This window comes from Hippopotamus amphibius, chromosome 2 (assembly GCF_030028045.1).
Source record: "Hippopotamus amphibius kiboko isolate mHipAmp2 chromosome 2, mHipAmp2.hap2, whole genome shotgun sequence".
Classification (NCBI taxonomy): Eukaryota; Metazoa; Chordata; class Mammalia; order Artiodactyla; family Hippopotamidae; genus Hippopotamus; species Hippopotamus amphibius.
This window is the reverse complement of record NC_080187.1, coordinates 152,920,079-152,938,524: the sequence shown is the minus strand read 5'-3', so window position 1 is coordinate 152,938,524 and position 18,446 is coordinate 152,920,079. Positions and strand designations below refer to the sequence as shown.

Genomic DNA, 18,446 nt, shown 5'->3' with positions numbered 1-18,446 from the left:
AGCTGGTCTGCTCCAGACCTCCTGCTTGAAGGCTGGGGGCCCCTTCCTCCCCCGCCTCATGAAGGGAGTGGATGACGGTTCTCTCTGTACAAACTCAGGGGAGCTTTACCATGTAGGGTAGAATCTGAGGACAGGCACCAAGCCCTGGTCATTCAAGACTCAGTTCCATCAGGATTTTCTCACATGCTCCCCAGATGGAACAGACAAACCTGTACCCGATGCTGTTGCAGAGCCTGGGCCAGGCCACCCGCCAACTCTGCACCACCGCGACTCATCCTGATGGTCTGAAAGCTGAACAAAGGCCACCCTCCGCCCAGCAGCACAGGAATAATTCCCCACTGCTTGGCCAGCAGTCAGTTTATTACGGGGAGTGCTTTTCCCATTATGCCCAACTTCTCTCTGGGGAGAGAGGGCTCTAAGTGTGGGCTCAGTGTCTCAGGAATTACATCGCTTGGCTCGACTGGGCTTGAGTCATAAAAAACAATCAAAACACTTATAAACAGTGATGTAATTCCCTCAGAGACTCTCTAAATATTTGAAAACATGACTTGCATACATCCTAAATTGATTTAGAGATGCCGATTTCTTTCATTGCCTTCTCCCAAGTTTTACTGTCTATGTTTACTGGTCAGCAGGCCCACCATTGCGGGAGATGCAGCACAGAACAGAAAGCTCTGGAGAATTCCAGACCCGCCAGGGACACATGTATCTCCAGGTAAATTACTCCCAGCCCCTCTGCAGTGTGGGTGTCCAGGGGAGGGGACCCTTCCATGTGAAGGCTCACTAAACAACCCCATGTTTTCCTGGGCTGTATAACAAGATGGGGTGAAACAGAAAAAGTCATAACAAAGTTTTAAAATCTGTCCCCACCCCCCACCCCCAACCATTTGCCAACTGGGATGGGGAGCAATCACTCTGCTCTAGAAACAGGCCTGGAATCCCAGCCAGGAAACCTTAATCCTAGAGATGAGCTATAGGATTTCAGGGAACAGGAGCGAGAGAAAAGAAAGGGTAGCCCGAGACCCCTCAAGGCCACCACCCTGGGTCCAGCACTGGTGTGGAAACCTAGAGAAAAATGCAGCTCAGGGAGTGTGACATCCTCAACAAGACTGTCAAAGCCTCTTGCGATCAGCGGTTTTTACTGCTGCTAAGGGACCCTAGCTGCCAGGCCCCCTGAGGTCACAAAGGTTGGCGGGTCTGATACACAGAAGCCACAGGGTTTAGGTTAAACAATGCACAGAAACACAAACACATGTAAGTGTACTTTAATCACAAAAACTCGTTTAGGGAGATCTTAAAGCTCCCAAGATAACTGAAAATGTTCCTCTGCTGCTAAACTCTGAAACTGTTGTCTGTGCACAAAGACATCTCCCTAGGACCCTAGGGGAACCCAAGGAGTTAAATGTCCCACAAGACCTCCCTACAGACCCAGTGATATTCAAGCTGTGGGGGCTGCACTCCTTGGAAAAGGGCTCTGGGGACAGGGATGTGTCACTTTCTGTGCAGCCGCACGTCAGGCTTAATTACAGACCCTCCAGATGTTCCTTCACCCTAACCCCTCAGCAGCTCCCTTCTCCTGCAGCCCTCAGGCTTCATAGTAACTTCCTGGTACCCCCAGCCAGTATTCTCTAGTACATAATACCATCTAATTGCTTGCAAATATGTAGAAACAACTTGCCAATTTAGTAAATTCAAGACACTCGCCAAATCACGACGCTTAGAATCTTACGGCATCACAGTGACGTTCAGAGCCAAAGGTAGAAATATTTTTGAGTAAATCAAGTGGCCGGAAAAAGCAGGAGAAGGGGGCCACAGCAGCCGCTCTTCCGCTCCCCACACCTTTCTGCTCGAGTTGGGAAGCCACTACAGGTCAGCACATGCAGACCTCCTTTCACTACACTTCGCTTTATTGCGTTTTGTACAAATTGAAGGTCTGAGGCAGCCCTGCGATAAGCTAAGTCTGTCGGCGACACTTTTTCAAAAGCATTTGCTCACTTCGTGTCACTGCGTCACGTTTTGGTAATTCTCACAATACTTCATTATAATTTTTCATTACTGTTGTGTTTGTTCTGGTGATCTGTGAGCAGTGATCTCTGATGTTACTATTGCAAAAAGATTAGGACTCACTGAAGGCTCAGATGACGGTGAGCCTTTTTTGTCAATAAAGTATTTTTTAATTTTTAAAAAATTTTAAGTTTTTTATATTTATTATTTATATATTTTTAAATTTTTATTTATTTTATATTTTTTTATATTGTAATGGCAATATGTACATTATCTTTTTAGACATAATGCTACTGCATACTTAGACTATGGCACATTGGAAACATAACTTTTATAAAATGCTCTGGGAAACCAAAAAATTCACGTGACTTGTTTCACTACAGTGGCCTGGAACTGAACCCATTAATATCTCTGAGGTCTGCCTGTATTTCTCACTCCCACCTTGAAGACTTCTCCCCAGCTCATCTGCAAGGTCAGACCTGCACCCTGGCCCCGAGCATCTCCAGGGTGATGCCACCTTTCCACATGCAGGGCTGTGACCAAGTGGGCAGGGCTCAGTTCCTCAGCCCACAGCCCTGAGGTCACGGGGAGCAGAAAACCCAGCAGAACGAGAAAGCAGCAGCATCCTTCCCCCTGTGGAATTTGGCATCCGTCTGGGGGAGAAGAGGCTGCAGCAGAGCCGAGGACCATGACAACGGAGGGTCATCTGGGATGGTCAACCAGATGGTTAACCAGGAACCTCAGCACCAACCTTCTAAAGGGTCCTGATTGGATGGAGGGGGGTTAGTTGGGACAGACTTATGAGACTTAGGACGGCAATGTGGCTTTGTGGGAGGGCCTGGGGCCATCTGTACGGGGACGGCAAGGAGGTTCTGAGTCACTTCCTGGGTCTACATTCCAGGATGACCATTCTTGGAAAGATGGTCATGAAGAGTCTGAGGCAGAGATTCTGTGACTTTCTTACTCAGTTTAGTTCACATTTAGGAAATTCCTTGTGGGAAAACATTCAGAAGTCTTTCTGAAACCTTGAAAATGTTACTAAAAGTAATTAAAGTATGTGGGTTGAGCAACTGGATGCAGGATGTCCTGTTTGAGCAGCGGAGGAACTAAGGGTGCTGGGCGTGGAGGCCATGGGGGCATAGGCTACCATGGAAACAGAAAATTGACCCTCTCTGGGGGCGCAGCCCCTTTCTTACTTGCACACCTCATATCACCCTGTTTGGCCCCAGAGGATGGCTGGTTAGCCAGAGACGGGTAAGATTCCTCAGGGGAGGAACAACCTAAGACAGACACAGTCGCAGCGGGGTCAACAGGGGTGGGGCACAGACCCTTACTCCTTCTGAGAGAGGTCTCCTGCCCCCAGGGCTGCTTTGCTCTCCACTCCCAGCTCAAATCCACACCCAGCTCAAATCGGACCCAGGAGGCAAACAAAGATCATTGCCCCCAGTCATGTGAGGTCTTTGTTTGTTTACTTCAAAGATAACCTTGTTTGTGGGAGGAAACTGGGAGTGTTAGACCCTTAGGCTATGCCGAGAGCTCAATAAAAGCAACAGGCTCTTGATCCTAGAGGTCTTGAGTCCCATGGTCCCATCTTTCTCTTAAATCTGTGTCTGTGTTTCTTTAAGCTTGCGGCACCTGTCACTCGCCCTGAGTCGCCGAGCTGGTCTCAGCAATTCCTTACATGAAATTACTTTTGATTATCAAACCACAGAAAATCATTGAGGCTGCAAATAAAATTTAGCTAAAAAAAAAGACTAATCCAACACACTGATTTAGACAGCACTGTCCATGATTAATTGGGCTATAAGGCGTTTTAAACACACTATGTTTAAACTTATAGCACATATTTTTCTTCTATGTGAAATGACGGGGCTAAATTAGCCGGCTTTAAACATTCCTTCCAATTCTAAGATTCAATCTGACGGGGTAAAAAGGACCAGAAAATACACAGTCAATCCTGATTACCATGATTCCATATTTGCAGGTTCACCTACTCACTAGAATGTATTTGTAACCCCAAATCAATACTCGTGGTGCATTTGTGGTCATTTGCAGACAGAGAGCCAAAATACGTGAGGTGCCCCATGTATGTGTTCCAAGCTGAGGCTGAACAAGGTCATACTATAAACAACAGTCCTTCTTCTGGTCTACTGAGTGCCACGTTTTTCACATTTTTGTGTTTTTGTTGGTGGTTTCACTGTTTAAAATGGCCCCAAGCACAGTGCTGTGGTGCTGGCTAGTGTCCTAAGCACAGGAAGGCACTGATGTAGCTTATGGAGAAAATCTGTACGCTGGTTCGGGCATCATTCAGGCCCAGGTTACAGTGCCGCCGACCATGGCTCAATGTCCATGAGTCAATTATATATCTTAAAGTGTCTCTAGACAGAAACACATATAAAATAAGTTTCTATATTGATCAGTTGACAAAAATGTCCTGATCAGAGGTTCCTGGGAACCTCGCCTGTGTCTCTCCTGGGAGCAATGGTTCTGCACTCACGACATCAGTGGTAACGTATTAGAACACAACTACTGTGAACAATGAGAATCTCAGGATCGTTCCAAATTCAAATGCTCATCTTAGAAGTAGGGAGTGAAAAAAAATAAGCCAAGGAGGACAAGGGCTGCAGGAAAACAAGCAGTTAACTAAAGGGATATCTGGCAACAGAACAAAGGCCAAGGGCCTGGGTATGGTCACCCCATACCTGCCTCTGCAGGGCAGGACTGCAGAGCACCCCTTGAGTTTCCTTAGGGCACCCAGGTCTCGGCAGGATGCCATGATGGAGGAAAGCAGGAGCAGCAGCCTCATACAGCAGCAGGCAAGCACGGGGTTGGATGCCCTAGAGAGCGGCTGGAAGGGTGGGAAAGCCTGCACAGTACAGAGCAGGAAAGAGGGGCTTCTAGCTGCCTGAAGAGCCGTGAACCCCGGCCGTGCACCACAGCCCAGCAAGGCCCTGGAATCAGGCCGGCGTGGGTCTAGCCACACAGGTGCTCCCCACCGGCCCAGCTGACCTGCTGCACAGCAGGTACTGGGGCCTGGCCCCTTGGCTGATGGCAGCTGGAGGAGCCTGCAGGTAGCCAGGGCCAAGGTGCTTTTCCGCCTCGGAGCCAGTGTGCCTCATGGCTGGGACACAGAGGGACGGATGGAAGGTCTCCTGGGGGACATGGTTCCATCCTGCCTGAGCTCCCGGGATGCACTTCTGCCCAGAGGGACATGTTTCTCCCTGTCTTCCCTCCTGAGTAGAAGGACCAGGCCACCCTAGTATGACCTTCAGAGAATGGTGTTCACTGGCATTAAGCGCAGGCATCCTGGCGAGGACTGTGGCCACACCCGCCAGTTCTTTGGTGACGTCTGAGCTAGGGGCCTGGGTGTCTGTGGTCACATGCAGGGCAAAAATGAAGAGCACTAACACCTCTCCACCCTTGCCCACCCCTCAGCCCTGACCTGGCTGTCCTCCCCCGGGGCATATCCTGTTCAGGAAGACGGTCCCCACGGCCATGACCGGAGGAGTCATGGGGCTGCCCTCTCTGCAGATCCTGGCCCGGGACCCCACCTGTGCTCAGCCACAAGCATGGAACCCACTGTGCCCTGGAGGACCACTCGGGCCCTGCTGGTGTCCCACAGCTGGCCTGCTCTGTCCAGCACCCCCCCCACACACTTGAGTCACGCTCAGGCCAAGAGGAGCAGAAAGGCCAGCAGTACAGCAGGAGGGAGTCTGTGATGGGGGGGGGGGGGTGGGGTGACGTGCAGGCTGCCGTCACAGACCCGTCGGGGGAAGCTGTCCCTCGTTCTCTTCCGAAGGAAGGCCATGCAGACACCCCTAGTCTGGATGCTGGGACTGGGGGTGGGGGATTTAGCCTGTCTCTGCCAGGATCCCCCTCCCGAGAGACAATAAGAAGTCCCCAGGGTCGTGGAGAAAGAAGCTCAGGGAGCTGCCAAGAGAGGCGGGCAGAGAGGGGTCTGCAGAGGTGGGGGTGACAAGGAATGAGAGAGGCCAGACCCCCCGCTCCAAGGTGCTGCCAGACCTCCCTGACCGGCTCTTCACAGCCTTCACCCACCCCCACCCCAGAACAACCCCCGACCCACAGAACAGGCTGTGGCGTCTGACCCACCTCTCAGGCACCCGCGGGGAAAGCACAGCCTACGCGGCTTCCAGTGAGTGCTGAGGATCAGTGCAGCGGGAGGCGAAGTCCTACGACCTGGACAGGCACTTTCATGGTAGAGAATGACTTGTGACAGGCCTTACAGCTGACACTGGTGAAAGTATGAGCCTGAGTCTCTGTTGTGATGTTCAGACACACGAGGAAGACATTCTTGCCTGGTCTTGGGCACAAATGGTTTTAAATCTCCTTAGAACTTTTGGTCAATTACAGGCAAGTGAATATGGTCATGACCAGTGCCACCTGCCTATGAAAAATTATTTAAAAGTCTGTGGGTGTCAGATGGAGAAGGATAAAATGGACACTTTTATAACCTTTCTATAAGTGAAAAAGAAAATCAAGGTTAGCATAATTCCCGTGAATGAAAAAGAGGCCCAGCTTTTAAGTATCTTATTTGACCCGTAGGATTTTCTAGCCGGCACTTCCCTTGCGTCTTTAAAGACCCAGGCTGCAGGGAAACAGTTTATGACATCCGTGCCTCCCGACTCCGTGCTGGAAAGACAACCACAATCTTTTAAAGCAAAGGGAACTCACCTACTCATCTTTAGTTTCAGCAGGTTTGGAGAGGGTTTACCATCCAGACAGTTTCCGGTTTAGTGTGGCTTGTCTTTTACTAAAGAACTCACGCATCACACAAAAGATACATCAGAACTAAAAGCTTTGAATGTTTAGGTTTCTCTATAGAGCAGACCATCTTTCTAGATGTTCAAGAATTAACTGTGCGTTAACCACATGCTGCTTACTCTTCTGGTATTTTGTTAAACCAGACCACGTGTGAGGGTCATTCTGTAACCACTCTGCTTGTAAATACGTAGGTGAATGTGACGGATGACAGTTGTCAGGGGCTTACAATGCACTGGGCATTGTTCTAAGCATTCCGTGTGTGTTCACTCATTCAAAACCCCCAACAAGGGTGTGAGGTTTGGGAATTGTTTTAAATCCTCATGTTACAGATGAAGAACCTGAGGCTCAAAGGAATTAAGAAGCAGCCTGGGACTTCCTAGGTGGCACAGTGGTTGAGAATCCACCTGCCAATGCAGGGGACATGGGTTCGAGCCCTGCTCTGGGAAGATTCCACACGCCGTGGAGCAACTAAGCCCATGTGCCACAACTATTAAGCCTGTGCTCTAGAGCCTGTGAGCCACAACTATTGAGCCCGTGTGCCACAACTACTGAGGCCCATGCACCTAGAGCCCGTGCTCCACAAGAGAAGCCACTACAATGAGGAGCCCGCGCATCACAGTGAAGATTAGCCCCCGCTCTCAGCAACTAGAGAAAGCCCGTGTGCAGCAACGAAGACCCAACATAGCCAATAAATAAATTAAATAAAATAAATTTATAAAAAAAAAAAAAAAAAAGCAGCAGCAGCCGGGGCTGGATGTCAGTCCTCTTCATTCCTGCCCTGCACGTGACCATGGACACGCAGGCCCCTGGCTTAGACATCATCACAGAACTGGCGGGTGTGGCCACAGTCCTCGCCAGGACGCCTGCACTTAACGCCAATGAACACCATTCTCTGAAGGTCATACTAGGGTGGCCTGGTCCTTCTACTCAGGAGGGATGGCAGGGAAATGTGTCCCATGTGGGTACACAGGTCTGCACAGGGTGGCCAAAGAGGCCCCCTCCCCACTCCTCCCTCCTTCCTTCCATCCTCCCTCTCTCTCTCCTTCTCTCTCTCTCTCTCTCTGTGTATGTGTGTGTGCTCTTCTCAACAGGAAGCACTGCAGCCAGGTCTGGGACATTCACAGCGCCCTAGGACTCCACCATGAGGAGAAGAAACCAGAAAGAGGCCAAGAGAGTGGACCGCCATCTTGGGGGACCCCTGGACCAAGAAATGTCTGCAGAGAGGGAGCAGGGTAAGGCAGGGGGAGAAGTGGGCATGTGGGAAGACCTTCTTTTCATCTTTAAGCCAAATGATCCCAGCAGTGCAGGCAGAGCTACACAAGAACCCAGAAGAAGGAAACTGGCCGTAAAGCACTGGCGGTGCTCAAGGGCCCTGACTCAAGTGACCCCGGCAGGCAGGCTGCGGCTCTGCTTGGAGATGAGGCCATCAGGGCTAAACAGGCATCTGCCTTCCACACGGGAACACTTCTCTGTCTGTCTCTTGGCCCTTCTGTCCTTGGGAACAACTGAATGTGCGGTTGAGCAAGTGGTTTGGGACAGCAGTTTGGCTGAATATTCCAGAGAGTCTGAAATTGCTAAATGTAAAGATGATTTTCCCTTAGAAACAGAAGTGCGATTTTTCCCGTCTGCTGGAATTTGCGGGGACCTTTCTTTCCTCAAAGGACAGGAACAATGTCATACTGTGTGTTATGGCTGCACCCCTCAACCCATGCTGTCTAGACTCTGTGTACCAGCACTTAAAAAACAAAATAAAATAAAAATAAAAACAACCCTTCGCCACCTAGGCACCACTCTCCCATTTTAAAACTATTTCTGGCAGGAGAAGAATGCTTCATTCAGGAGCCGCCCCGATGGGGAGGCCAGTGGGAGGGAAGGGCTGCAGCCTGGGCACGGCCATGCAGAGGGCAGCCTCACAGGCGGGACCCGATCCCCGAGCCCAGCATCACCTAACCTGGGGTTTGAGTATCTGCATGCCAGGCGTCTTCCAAACAACCAAGCAAAAGAATGCAAAAGGCCTCCTTAATCTCAGAAAACCTTCCACCGTCTCCTGCGTTTGACAGTCTAAGGCTCCCCAGAGAAAACGATGCTTTCAAATGTCAAGGTTGAGACTCCCCTGCTGGCCAACCAGCTCCTCAGACCTTGGAGGGATTACCGAACAGTCAGTCTTCACAATTAGCAGCAGGAGGGAAATGTGGTTTTTCAAAAGATCCTTCTGTGGCTATTCATCCAACAAATACTTTCTGAATTCCTACTGTATGCAAGGCATCAGCAAGAAACACTTTCTCAACACTTTATAACATAAGGGCATCTCATAAGCAGTAGATGCCTTTAAGGAAGGGGTGATCTCAAAGAGAGTCATCTATATTTGTTGATAAAGAAAGAATCCCTTTTAATCACCCCATCGTTTCTTTTTTTATTTTCAAACACACGTTTTTTCCAAAGGTAATAAACAGCTACAGCTAAAAAGAAACACAGTCCATTCTTCATCAGATGTGAAAGACCAGAGAAACACAACTTTAAAAAGGGTAAGAAAGGACAGCGGCAACAGCAGAATTCAGGAGAACAATCCGATCTCCTCTCCTAATGGAACGGGTTCTTGCTATTATATCCACTTTACAGCTGATTTTTTTAAAACAAAACTTTTAAAGAACAAATACAACTGACTGAGAACAACTTACTACAAAGGGCAATGCTCTGACCAGGGCCCTACAGCACGCGGCTCAAGGCTGGTTAAAAAATCCCACTGCTTAAACCTTAAGCTTATCCGAGTCCAGATAAAAGTGACACCGTGCCGCTGTGCACACTGGATACTAAACCCCCTCCTGCCACAGAGAAGCAGCTGGCGCTGCCATCCTGATCCACAACCAACAGGGTCGCACTGCACGCCCTCGGGACAGGTGGAGCTGCCGGAGCTACGGCCCCAGCCTCCAGGAGGCCGCTCGGTGCTGCTACCCACCACCTCCAGACGGCAGGGCAGCTCCCTGGTCTGCACGGCCCTGCTAAGAATTTCCAGTTCTAGGCTGGGATTCAGGCTGAGGGAGGGACGCCCCAGCACAGAGCGATCGACAAGAGAGGAAACCACAACAGCAGCAAAAGGCCCCCAAACGGTCCTGGATTGTGAAGCGATTCCTTTCCCTGCTTCACAATCCACAGGAGAAAATGCAGACACGTATACACACGCACTGCATGAACACACAGGCCCACGCGTGTCCTCACCGATGTGCACAGTAATGCGTGTGTGAACACCTACCTCCTCCCCAGGAATACCTTCCAGCCCAGTCCAATGGACACGCCCAAAGAGCCAAGCTCACCTGGGCCTCTTGTCCGTGAGGGAGACACAGCTGTGCTGCGGGGGTACCGCCATCCACTTCTTGGCCTCCACGACCAGGGCATCCGCATCCACCAAGCCAAATCCATAGAGGTGGCTAACTGAAAAGACAGGGCCCTCAGACCTGGCTCCCCACTTCCGCCACCCTCTGGGGACAGGCCATCTATGTTCCTCCAGGGCAACAGGGTCCTGGCCAGCGCCTGAGAGCCCCAGGCTGCAACAACCTCTCTTCTGAGGACACTCCCAGGTGCATTACTCTCTGAACTGAACTCTCTCGGGTCAGAAAATACATCCCATTTTGATGCAAAATAAAAGAAGTGTTGAGGGTATATAAAATAAGTGTTGAGTACTTTCTTTTTGTAAGATGAGGGCGAGTTTCTTTACATTAAAGGGACTCCTTGGCATCTGCACTCCCCAAATCTTGAATCAGGCAAGAAAAACAAAACATGAGATGCCTTGGTTCACGCGACCATGATGTGCAACGAATACAACAAAACAAGGCTCTGCTCATCTCTTTTGCCATTTGCTTTCCCTGCTGAATTTCCAGGGCGTTCAGGGAGAGCAGCATCGCCCAGCACACAGGCTAGTCCGAGCTGGTGTTTAAGTTGGCCAGCGCAGGAGAGTTTCAGAGTTGAATGTAAGAGGCAAGGTCGAGAACTAGATACAATCTCTTTTCCCATTTAATTAGGCCAAAATTGAAATGTAGGTCAGCTCTCGTAACAGCACACCACTGCCACCAACGTTCCTGCAAGACGAAGATGCATCAGGCCTAATCAATGGCCTCCTTATTAAAAGGTATGTCCCTGGGAACTTAGGGTAACAATGCTTGACCTATATTTTTCAGAGAGTAATACTAGGCTTGGTGTCGAAATAGTTGGACCTGACCTACAGGAAAAGAAAAAAAGTCCTCCCTAACATACCATGGCTGAATGTAAATCTTTTTCAAGTATCTCTGGTAAAAAGCAAGACAAACAAAGCCAGTGGCACAGTCCTATCATTATCTGCTCAAGAGGCTCCAAATATCTGGGTTACAAGCCCTGACCGTGGTTTGATTTCATGGTACCTGGGTCTGTCCCAGGCTGTGATGGGGGTAGAGCCCTTTTAAAACACAAGGGCTTGCTGACAAAGTTTTATAGCTAGAAAGTAACTTGCATAACCATCTCAATGTCCTCATTGAACAGATAAGGAAACTGAGGGATAGTTTCAAAATCACAGAGCTACCCAGGGCTAAGAAGGCAAGTTGCCCTTAGGTGGCACACAAGCAAACATTATTTATCTTAAGAATTATGGATTTGTTTTAATGTGCATTAGAAAAAACATAACTACACATCAAACCCATGACTAACTAGATGTAATAGAGTTTCCTTTTAAAATATATTTCTTTGTGTTAAAAAAAAAAAAAAGGCAAGCACATTTAAAGAGAACCATGAAGTCAGTACTGGTACAGGTGGCCTCTGATGTGACAAAAGTCGTGAGGTTTAGGAAACCCAGAACTTGAGTGGCCTTAGGGCACCTTCCTTAAACTGCTGCATTCATACTTCTCATTCTCATGACACACAATTCATGTTATTTGGGGGTTCCTTTTGAGAAATTCATGTCCCTCCCCCACACAGGCTCCAGGAGATCACCCAGGAGGCCCGCCGAGACCTGCCCAGCCCCAGAGTCACGGCCGCACCTTTATGACCAGCACCGTTCACCTTCCAGTCGTTTGCTTTGAGGTGGGCCGGCCTGGACGTCTTCACCAGCAGGTGCTGGACGTCCCTCCAAGTCAGCTGGCTGCTGCAATGACACAAGGACAGACAGCTGTACCCACACAGGTCCGTAACACTGGCCGCCAGGCCCATCAAGGTACAGCGTCATGAGCCGGCCTCTTGCTTCTTCCTCGGGACGTGAAGAAGCCCCACAGGCTCTGCTCCTTGGCAAGGGTTGCTGTCACAACCTCTTCTTAAAGAGTGGTTTATAGCCATCAAACTCTGAGATAAGACAGTACAATGAGTGACCTAGAACCTACAGCATTAAAGCCCAGCCTTGCTGCCACGATCCACCTGAGTCTGTACGAGGCTCAACAGGGAACTCTGGCCTCGGTGGAAGGACAGCCTTACATATCAGCATGTGTCGGGAGAATCTGGGCTAGTCTTCACCACGTGAGCGACTGTTTCATGGGCCGGGGCACGTCCAACCATCACCTGCCCAGACCCCACCCCTGGGACCACTGGCCACACACTAGAGTTTGAGATTTTAGTAATTCTACATTTATAATATATTCATTTTGGTGCAGAGTAGAAACATAGCATTAAAAGAACACTTGCCCACTATTAAAAATGCAGAGATGAGATATCTTGGATACTAAGATAAATTTGCCTGCTTTTTTAATACTCCTCAAAACAGGATCCATCTGACACGATGCCTTCAAAATCCCCCCTGTCCGCAGTGCAAGGACCGCGTCACAGACAGGAATCGGAGCTCCCTGGGGACTTCCTGGCTACCCAGTGGTTACGACTGCGTGCTTCCACGGCAGGGGGCACGGGTTCCATCCCCGGTCTGGGAACTAAGACCCTGCAAGCCGTGCAGTGCAGCTTCCCCCCAAAAAGAAAAAAAGAGTGGGCGCTCCCTGGATGCAGCCTTCACCACCTCCTCTTAAATAGCACCTGCCTTGACCCGTCCTTACAGGCATCTTTCCAATTGCCCGTCCTTTGTGTGTGTGTGTTTGCAAATATGCGTAACATAAAATGTACCATCTTAACCGTTTTTAAGCATACAGTTCAGTGCAATTAAATACACTCACCTTGCTGTGCAGCCGTCACCACTGTCCGTCTCCAGAACTTGATCATCTTAACCCACTGAACCTCTGAACACACCTCTGACTGACTCCTCATCCCTCCCCCTGGCCCCTGGCACTCCCCCATCCTACTTTCTGTCTCTATGAATTTGACGACTCCAGGCGCCTCACACAAGTGCAGTCACCCGGTATCTGTCCTTCTGTGACTGGCTTAGTTCACTCAACATAACGTCCTGCAGGTTCATTCACGTGGCCACAGGTGTCAGAACCTCCTTCCGTCTCAAGCCAAATGACATTCCATTGTCTGTACAGACCACACTCATCTATCCATGGACGTCTGGGGCGCTTCCACCTCCTGCTGCTGTGAGCAATGCTGCTAGGAGCATGGGTATAAAGATTTCTTTGAGTCTCTGCTCTCAATCCTTTTGGGTGCACACTCACAAGCTGAATTGTTAAATCATATGGTAATTCTTTGTTTCATTTTTTTGAGGAGCCATCACTGTTTTTCACAGCAGCTGCACTATTTTACTTTCCCAACAATGCTCCCCCTTTGCCTGCTTTCCTACTAGAAGCCCACCTGTGGCTTGAGTCCTGGGGACCTGTGTACTCCTCCCCAGGAATCTTGCTCTCCGGGTCCAGCCCTGGCCTCCCCTGATTTCTCCATCACGTTCTCGCCACTGTGCTGGTCCCCGGACAATCACTGGCCTCTTGGCTGCCTCGTCCCAACGGTTCCCACCAGTCCAGTCGTTTTCAGACCTTTTCTCGGCACAAGTTGACCTGCCCCCCACCACCCAGGACCACAGCCAGCCGCACTGTTAGAGAAGGAACCTGGGGTCCTGAGGGGCCCACGGCCTTGCCCTCTGATGAAGAGGCGCAGGCACAGGCTCTGGAGTCCAGGCGGCAGACGTTCCTGCTGCCCTTTCCCTTGCTTGGCCAGGCTCATCACCGCTCACATCTGCGGGGCCCATCAAGGATAGAGAAAGCTGGCTCCACGGGAGCTCACAATAGGCACCAGGAAGCCTGGGCTTCAGAGCGGATGACAAAAAGGGTCCAGAAAGGGAGGATGCGAGAAACTGCCTTACTGGGAGGAAATCCATTTCATTTTTGATGACAGTAATAATATCACAAATATAGTTGTATGGAAACATGTCTAAGAAATGGTGCTTAAAGTGTTTTTTTAAATGAAGAAGGGGTTGATGGGACACCCCAAGGCCGCCCCAAACCAAGGGGTGGCCTTGGGGTAGTTCTCACACATGAGGCTCTTCTTGCATCCTATTACACGCTGCCTGCAGGCCTCCTGCACCCCTGAGAGCTTGTCGCCCCAGGTGGCCTGGTTTACCTGGCCTTCTTCCACAGTGGAAGATGCTGCACATGTGAGCAGCTGTCCAGACCCTCAAGCGACCCCAGCCTCCAAAGCCCCTCAGCTGAGGCTGGAAGCACCCCTGGTTACACGTCTTTTCTTCCTGGACCAACCCTATGCGCTTAAATGCTCTAAGTGGACGCTGTTTCCAATGACATGTGCTTGACTTGCCACCTGTAAAATTCTGAGGACCACCTAAAATGATGAGGAAGATGGCGACTGGGGAGTTCATGAGTCCACAGGCCAAGTTTAATGGGACAATCCAGCACGAAATGGGGTTGTTTTCTATTTAGTTTCAACTAACAAAACTCCTTGCTTGTTTCCAATAAGGGGGAAAGAAAATATAAAACAATGAATCACCAAGCAATGTGGAAGCAACTTTCCCCACAAGCAACTATTTAGTGTTTTTTAAATGAACCTCAGGACACATAAGCTAATATTTTGGCCTGAAAATCAAACATATTTAGCTGTTTCTTTGTGAAATGGATAGCATTTGAGTTTTATGCTCTTTCGCCTGATGCAAATCAACCAGCAAACATATATAATTAGAAGGATTGCAGCAACCTAAACATGACTTCTGAATCATTCAAAATCTCATCTGCAGCCAATGACTTCTTCAAAAGGGGGGGGGAGGGGGGTTGCTTTGAGCCAGTTTTGATATTTAAACTAAAATCTGTTCTGACCCCGTGACTGTATGTGTAGTAGCCTCCCTTCTTCTGAGCCATCCACACACTGACAACACAAGCGTTTTTATTCCACTTAAAGCAGATGTCATCACCACTGTACTGTCAACTTATGAAATGAAGTTGACAAAGAGCAGCTGTATCAGCCTAAAGTATGGCCTGGGGGTGCGGTGCAGGGCAGGAGGCAGGCTTGGGGTTCAGGTCCCCCGGCTCCCTGTGCCCCTATGGAGGGCAGGAGACCATGAGCTTGAAAACAGGAGAGAAGGCAAAGAGCCACTTCACGCCCATTGCAGACAGCCTGGAAAAGGAAGAAATCCTGACAGCTGCTACGACACGGATGAACCTGGAGGACACTGTGCTGAGTGAAGCACGCCAGACACAGAAGGACTAACCTTGTGTGACCCCACTCATTTGAAGTTCCGAGAGGAGTCAAATTCATAAAGACAGAAACTAGCACCACGGTTGCCAGGAGCTGGGGAGGGGGAAATGTGGAGTGTTACGGGCTGAACTGTGTCCCCTGCCCCCAGATTCACACATTGAGGCCCTGACTCCCAGGACGTCAGACATGACCGCATTTGGAGATGGGGTCTGTCGAGAGGTGATTAAGGTGAAACGGGGTCATTAGGGGGGCCCTGATCCAACATGACTCGTGTCCTTATATAAGGATCGAAACACACACACACACAGAGAAGGCCACGTGAGGACACAGGAAGGTGGCCACTGACAGGCTAAGAAAAGAGGCCTCAGAGGAAACCAGCCTGGCCAACACTGCGATCTTAGACCTCCGGCCTCCAAAACTGTGAGATCGTACATTCCTGTTGTTTAAGCTCCATCTGTGGTGTTTCATGACGGCAGCCCCAGCAGAGCATGCAGGGAGCTGTCTGATGGGTGCAGGGCTTCAGTCTGGGCAGACGAAGATGTTCTGCATGTGGTTGGCAGTGATGGTCACTCAACAGTGAATGTACTTCATGAACTTCACACTTAAAATGGTCTAAATGGTACATTTTGCATTATGTGTATTTTGACACATTAAAAACTCTTTTCAAAAAAGAAAAGAAAAAAAGGAAAAGGGAAGGCAGTAGGAACTTACTTTGCTTCCAGCGCCAAGGCGATGATGCCGGCCACCATGGGGGCCGAAACCGAGGTCCCGGTGTGGCCATCAGTGCAGCGCTGCCGCAGATCCGTGGTGACCTGGGCGGGGGCAGCAAGCGGCTGGGTCAGAGGCTGCTCAGGACGCTGTCCCTGGGCAGGCGTGACCTTGACCCAGGGACAGAAGAGGTGCTATGCAGACACACCTCAGCAATGGAGGTTTCCGCGTGTCTGGCACCCCCTGCATCAACAGGCTGAGAGTGGGGTGGGAACAGGGGGTCAAGGTCACACACCCCCACCAGATGAGCCTCGATATCAACAGAGAGACAGAATGAAACAGAGGGACCTCTGCGGCAAGACCCCCTGCTAAGACCTCCCTGTCAATGAGCCCCAAGTCACCCCGACTTCAGAGCAGTGGGAAACACATGTAGGTGCCAGGTGGCCCAAAGGGCATCTCTGCCATGCGCCAGAGGTCAGGGATCAGTCAGAGAAGGTCACAGACCATTCTCCACCAGGACGTCCTCCCAGGTAGCTGACAGTGTCCCAGAAGCACCCAGTTCTGTCTGCAGCAGGAGCTACACACGGAGGGTCCTCTGGGTGGGGTGGGACACGGATTCTGGGCCTCACCGTGGCATGGCCTCACTGCATCCTCCCTTTGAACTGAAACGGAGAAGCATGTGTGGGTACAGCTGGGAGACGCCTGCTGTGCTGGATGGGACTCTGGCCCTAGTGCGACTCCCGTGCATTTTGCAGATGGAACTAAGGCTGCTAATCAGCTGACCATAAATTGGGGATTTATCCTGGATTATCTAGCCGGCAAAAGCCTGTCAGAGAGATGAGGCTTAAGAGGGACCTGACCCTTGCTGCTGGCCTTGGAAAGGGCCTGGGGGGACACAGCCAGGAGCGTGGGTGGCCTGCAGAAGCTGGGAACAGCCCTCGGCAGCCAGCCCACAAGGAAACAGGAGCTCAGTCCTATAACCACAAGGAACTAAGGTCTGCCAACACCCTGGATGAGCGATGAACGGGTTCTCCCCTCCAGCCTCTGGAAAGGAACGCAGCCCGGCCAACACCTGGATGTCAGCCTCGTGAGACCCAGAACACAGACACAGTGGAGGCTGCAGCACTTCTGCCCCACAGAGCTGTGACATGACACAGCTGTGCCGTTTCCCGCTGTGAAGTCTGGGATGATGTGTTATGACAGCAATAGGAGACTAATACACCCACCAACTGCGAGGCTCCAGCAGCCCATCTGCAAAACCCTTAAGAATGTCCCCCGTACTAACATTCCAGATTCTCTTCCAAATGCGCATCCTCCTTCAACACGATTCAGATGGGCCAACCATCACCCAGTGAGAGGGATTCAGCCCGTGTCACACACACACAGAGGAAGAGTCAACAGGAACGTGGGCGGAGACCAACCTTCTCCCTCCTCCTCGTTCAGCAGGACTCTGACACTGGGGAGGGCAGCTGAGGGCAAGGGAGCAGGGATGAGGATGCAACCTATCGGACCCCAGGATCTTCATCTGCAAATGGACTTCATGGCACGTCCCTCACAGATCTTCTGTGAAAGCACAGCTGGCACCTGGCACACACCTGTACTCAGTCAAACGCGGTCAGTGAGGGAAACTGAGAGTGTGTGGGCAGGAGACCAAGCTCCCAAAAGCAGGTGAGGCCCGTGGCTGGCTCGCCAGCCTCAGAGAAAGGGGAGTGAGCAGAGGGGCCTCCCCGCAGGGAGGGGATGGCTGAACCAAGGTGGGCAGCCCCCTCCAGAGACCCAGTATCCTGCTTGGGACATGGCCGTGTTTAGTGAGTGAGTCTGTGAGGGAGAGATGCCGCTTTAGCTGTGACTTATTTGATCTCGAACCTTGTCTCAGCACCAGGAAACCCTCGCTGGTCGGCACTCAGACGAGAGGAATGAAGAGGACGAGGGGCTCGAGCTCCGATTTCCACGGACACCTGCCCAAACACGCAGATGCAAGCTGCCCACCATCCAGAGTGGGGGCTCATCCCCTAAGGGTCTCTAAGGGACTCAGAGCAAACACCTGGCCTGGCTGAGTTGAAAAATTCAAAAAAAAAGAACCCCACGACCCATACCACCAGGGAGGAGCTCCAGGACAGCAGCTGCAATGGAGTGTGATTTTCTCTTTCACCCTCTGCCTAACAACATCCTTCTTAACATACATTAGGGCTCAGAGAGTTTTTTTAAAAAAAGAAAAAGAAACTAAGGCATTTTTTAGCTAAGGCATGTGCCCACGTGTGCACGTGTACACACGCACACACCGTGCAATCAATTAAGCAAATAAAGCTGCAAGCCCTGTTCCCAGGGATGGGGAACGGCGTCCACCCCTACAGAGCCCCAGGCACACAGCGCCCCCCTGCCCCTCCAGCCCAGGCCTCCGTCAGGTTCCAGCAAGTCCATGC

The 18,446-nt window shown here is 50.7% G+C and overlaps 1 protein-coding gene across 5 annotated transcripts in view; it reads right to left on the bottom strand.

Moving 5' to 3' along the window:
- PCSK6 (proprotein convertase subtilisin/kexin type 6) overlaps positions 1-18,446 on the bottom strand; it is a 181,310-nt gene that overhangs the window by 62,470 nt on the left and 100,394 nt on the right. For all 5 annotated transcript variants that reach the window (XM_057720346.1, XM_057720347.1, XM_057720349.1 and 2 more), the window contains 3 exons: positions 16,027-16,127; positions 11,790-11,893; positions 10,098-10,215 (listed from right to left, as the gene is read on the bottom strand). In XM_057720346.1, coding sequence (XP_057576329.1) covers positions 10,098-10,215; positions 11,790-11,893; positions 16,027-16,127 — 323 coding nt within the window. The remainder of the gene's footprint in view (positions 1-10,097; positions 10,216-11,789; positions 11,894-16,026; positions 16,128-18,446) is intronic.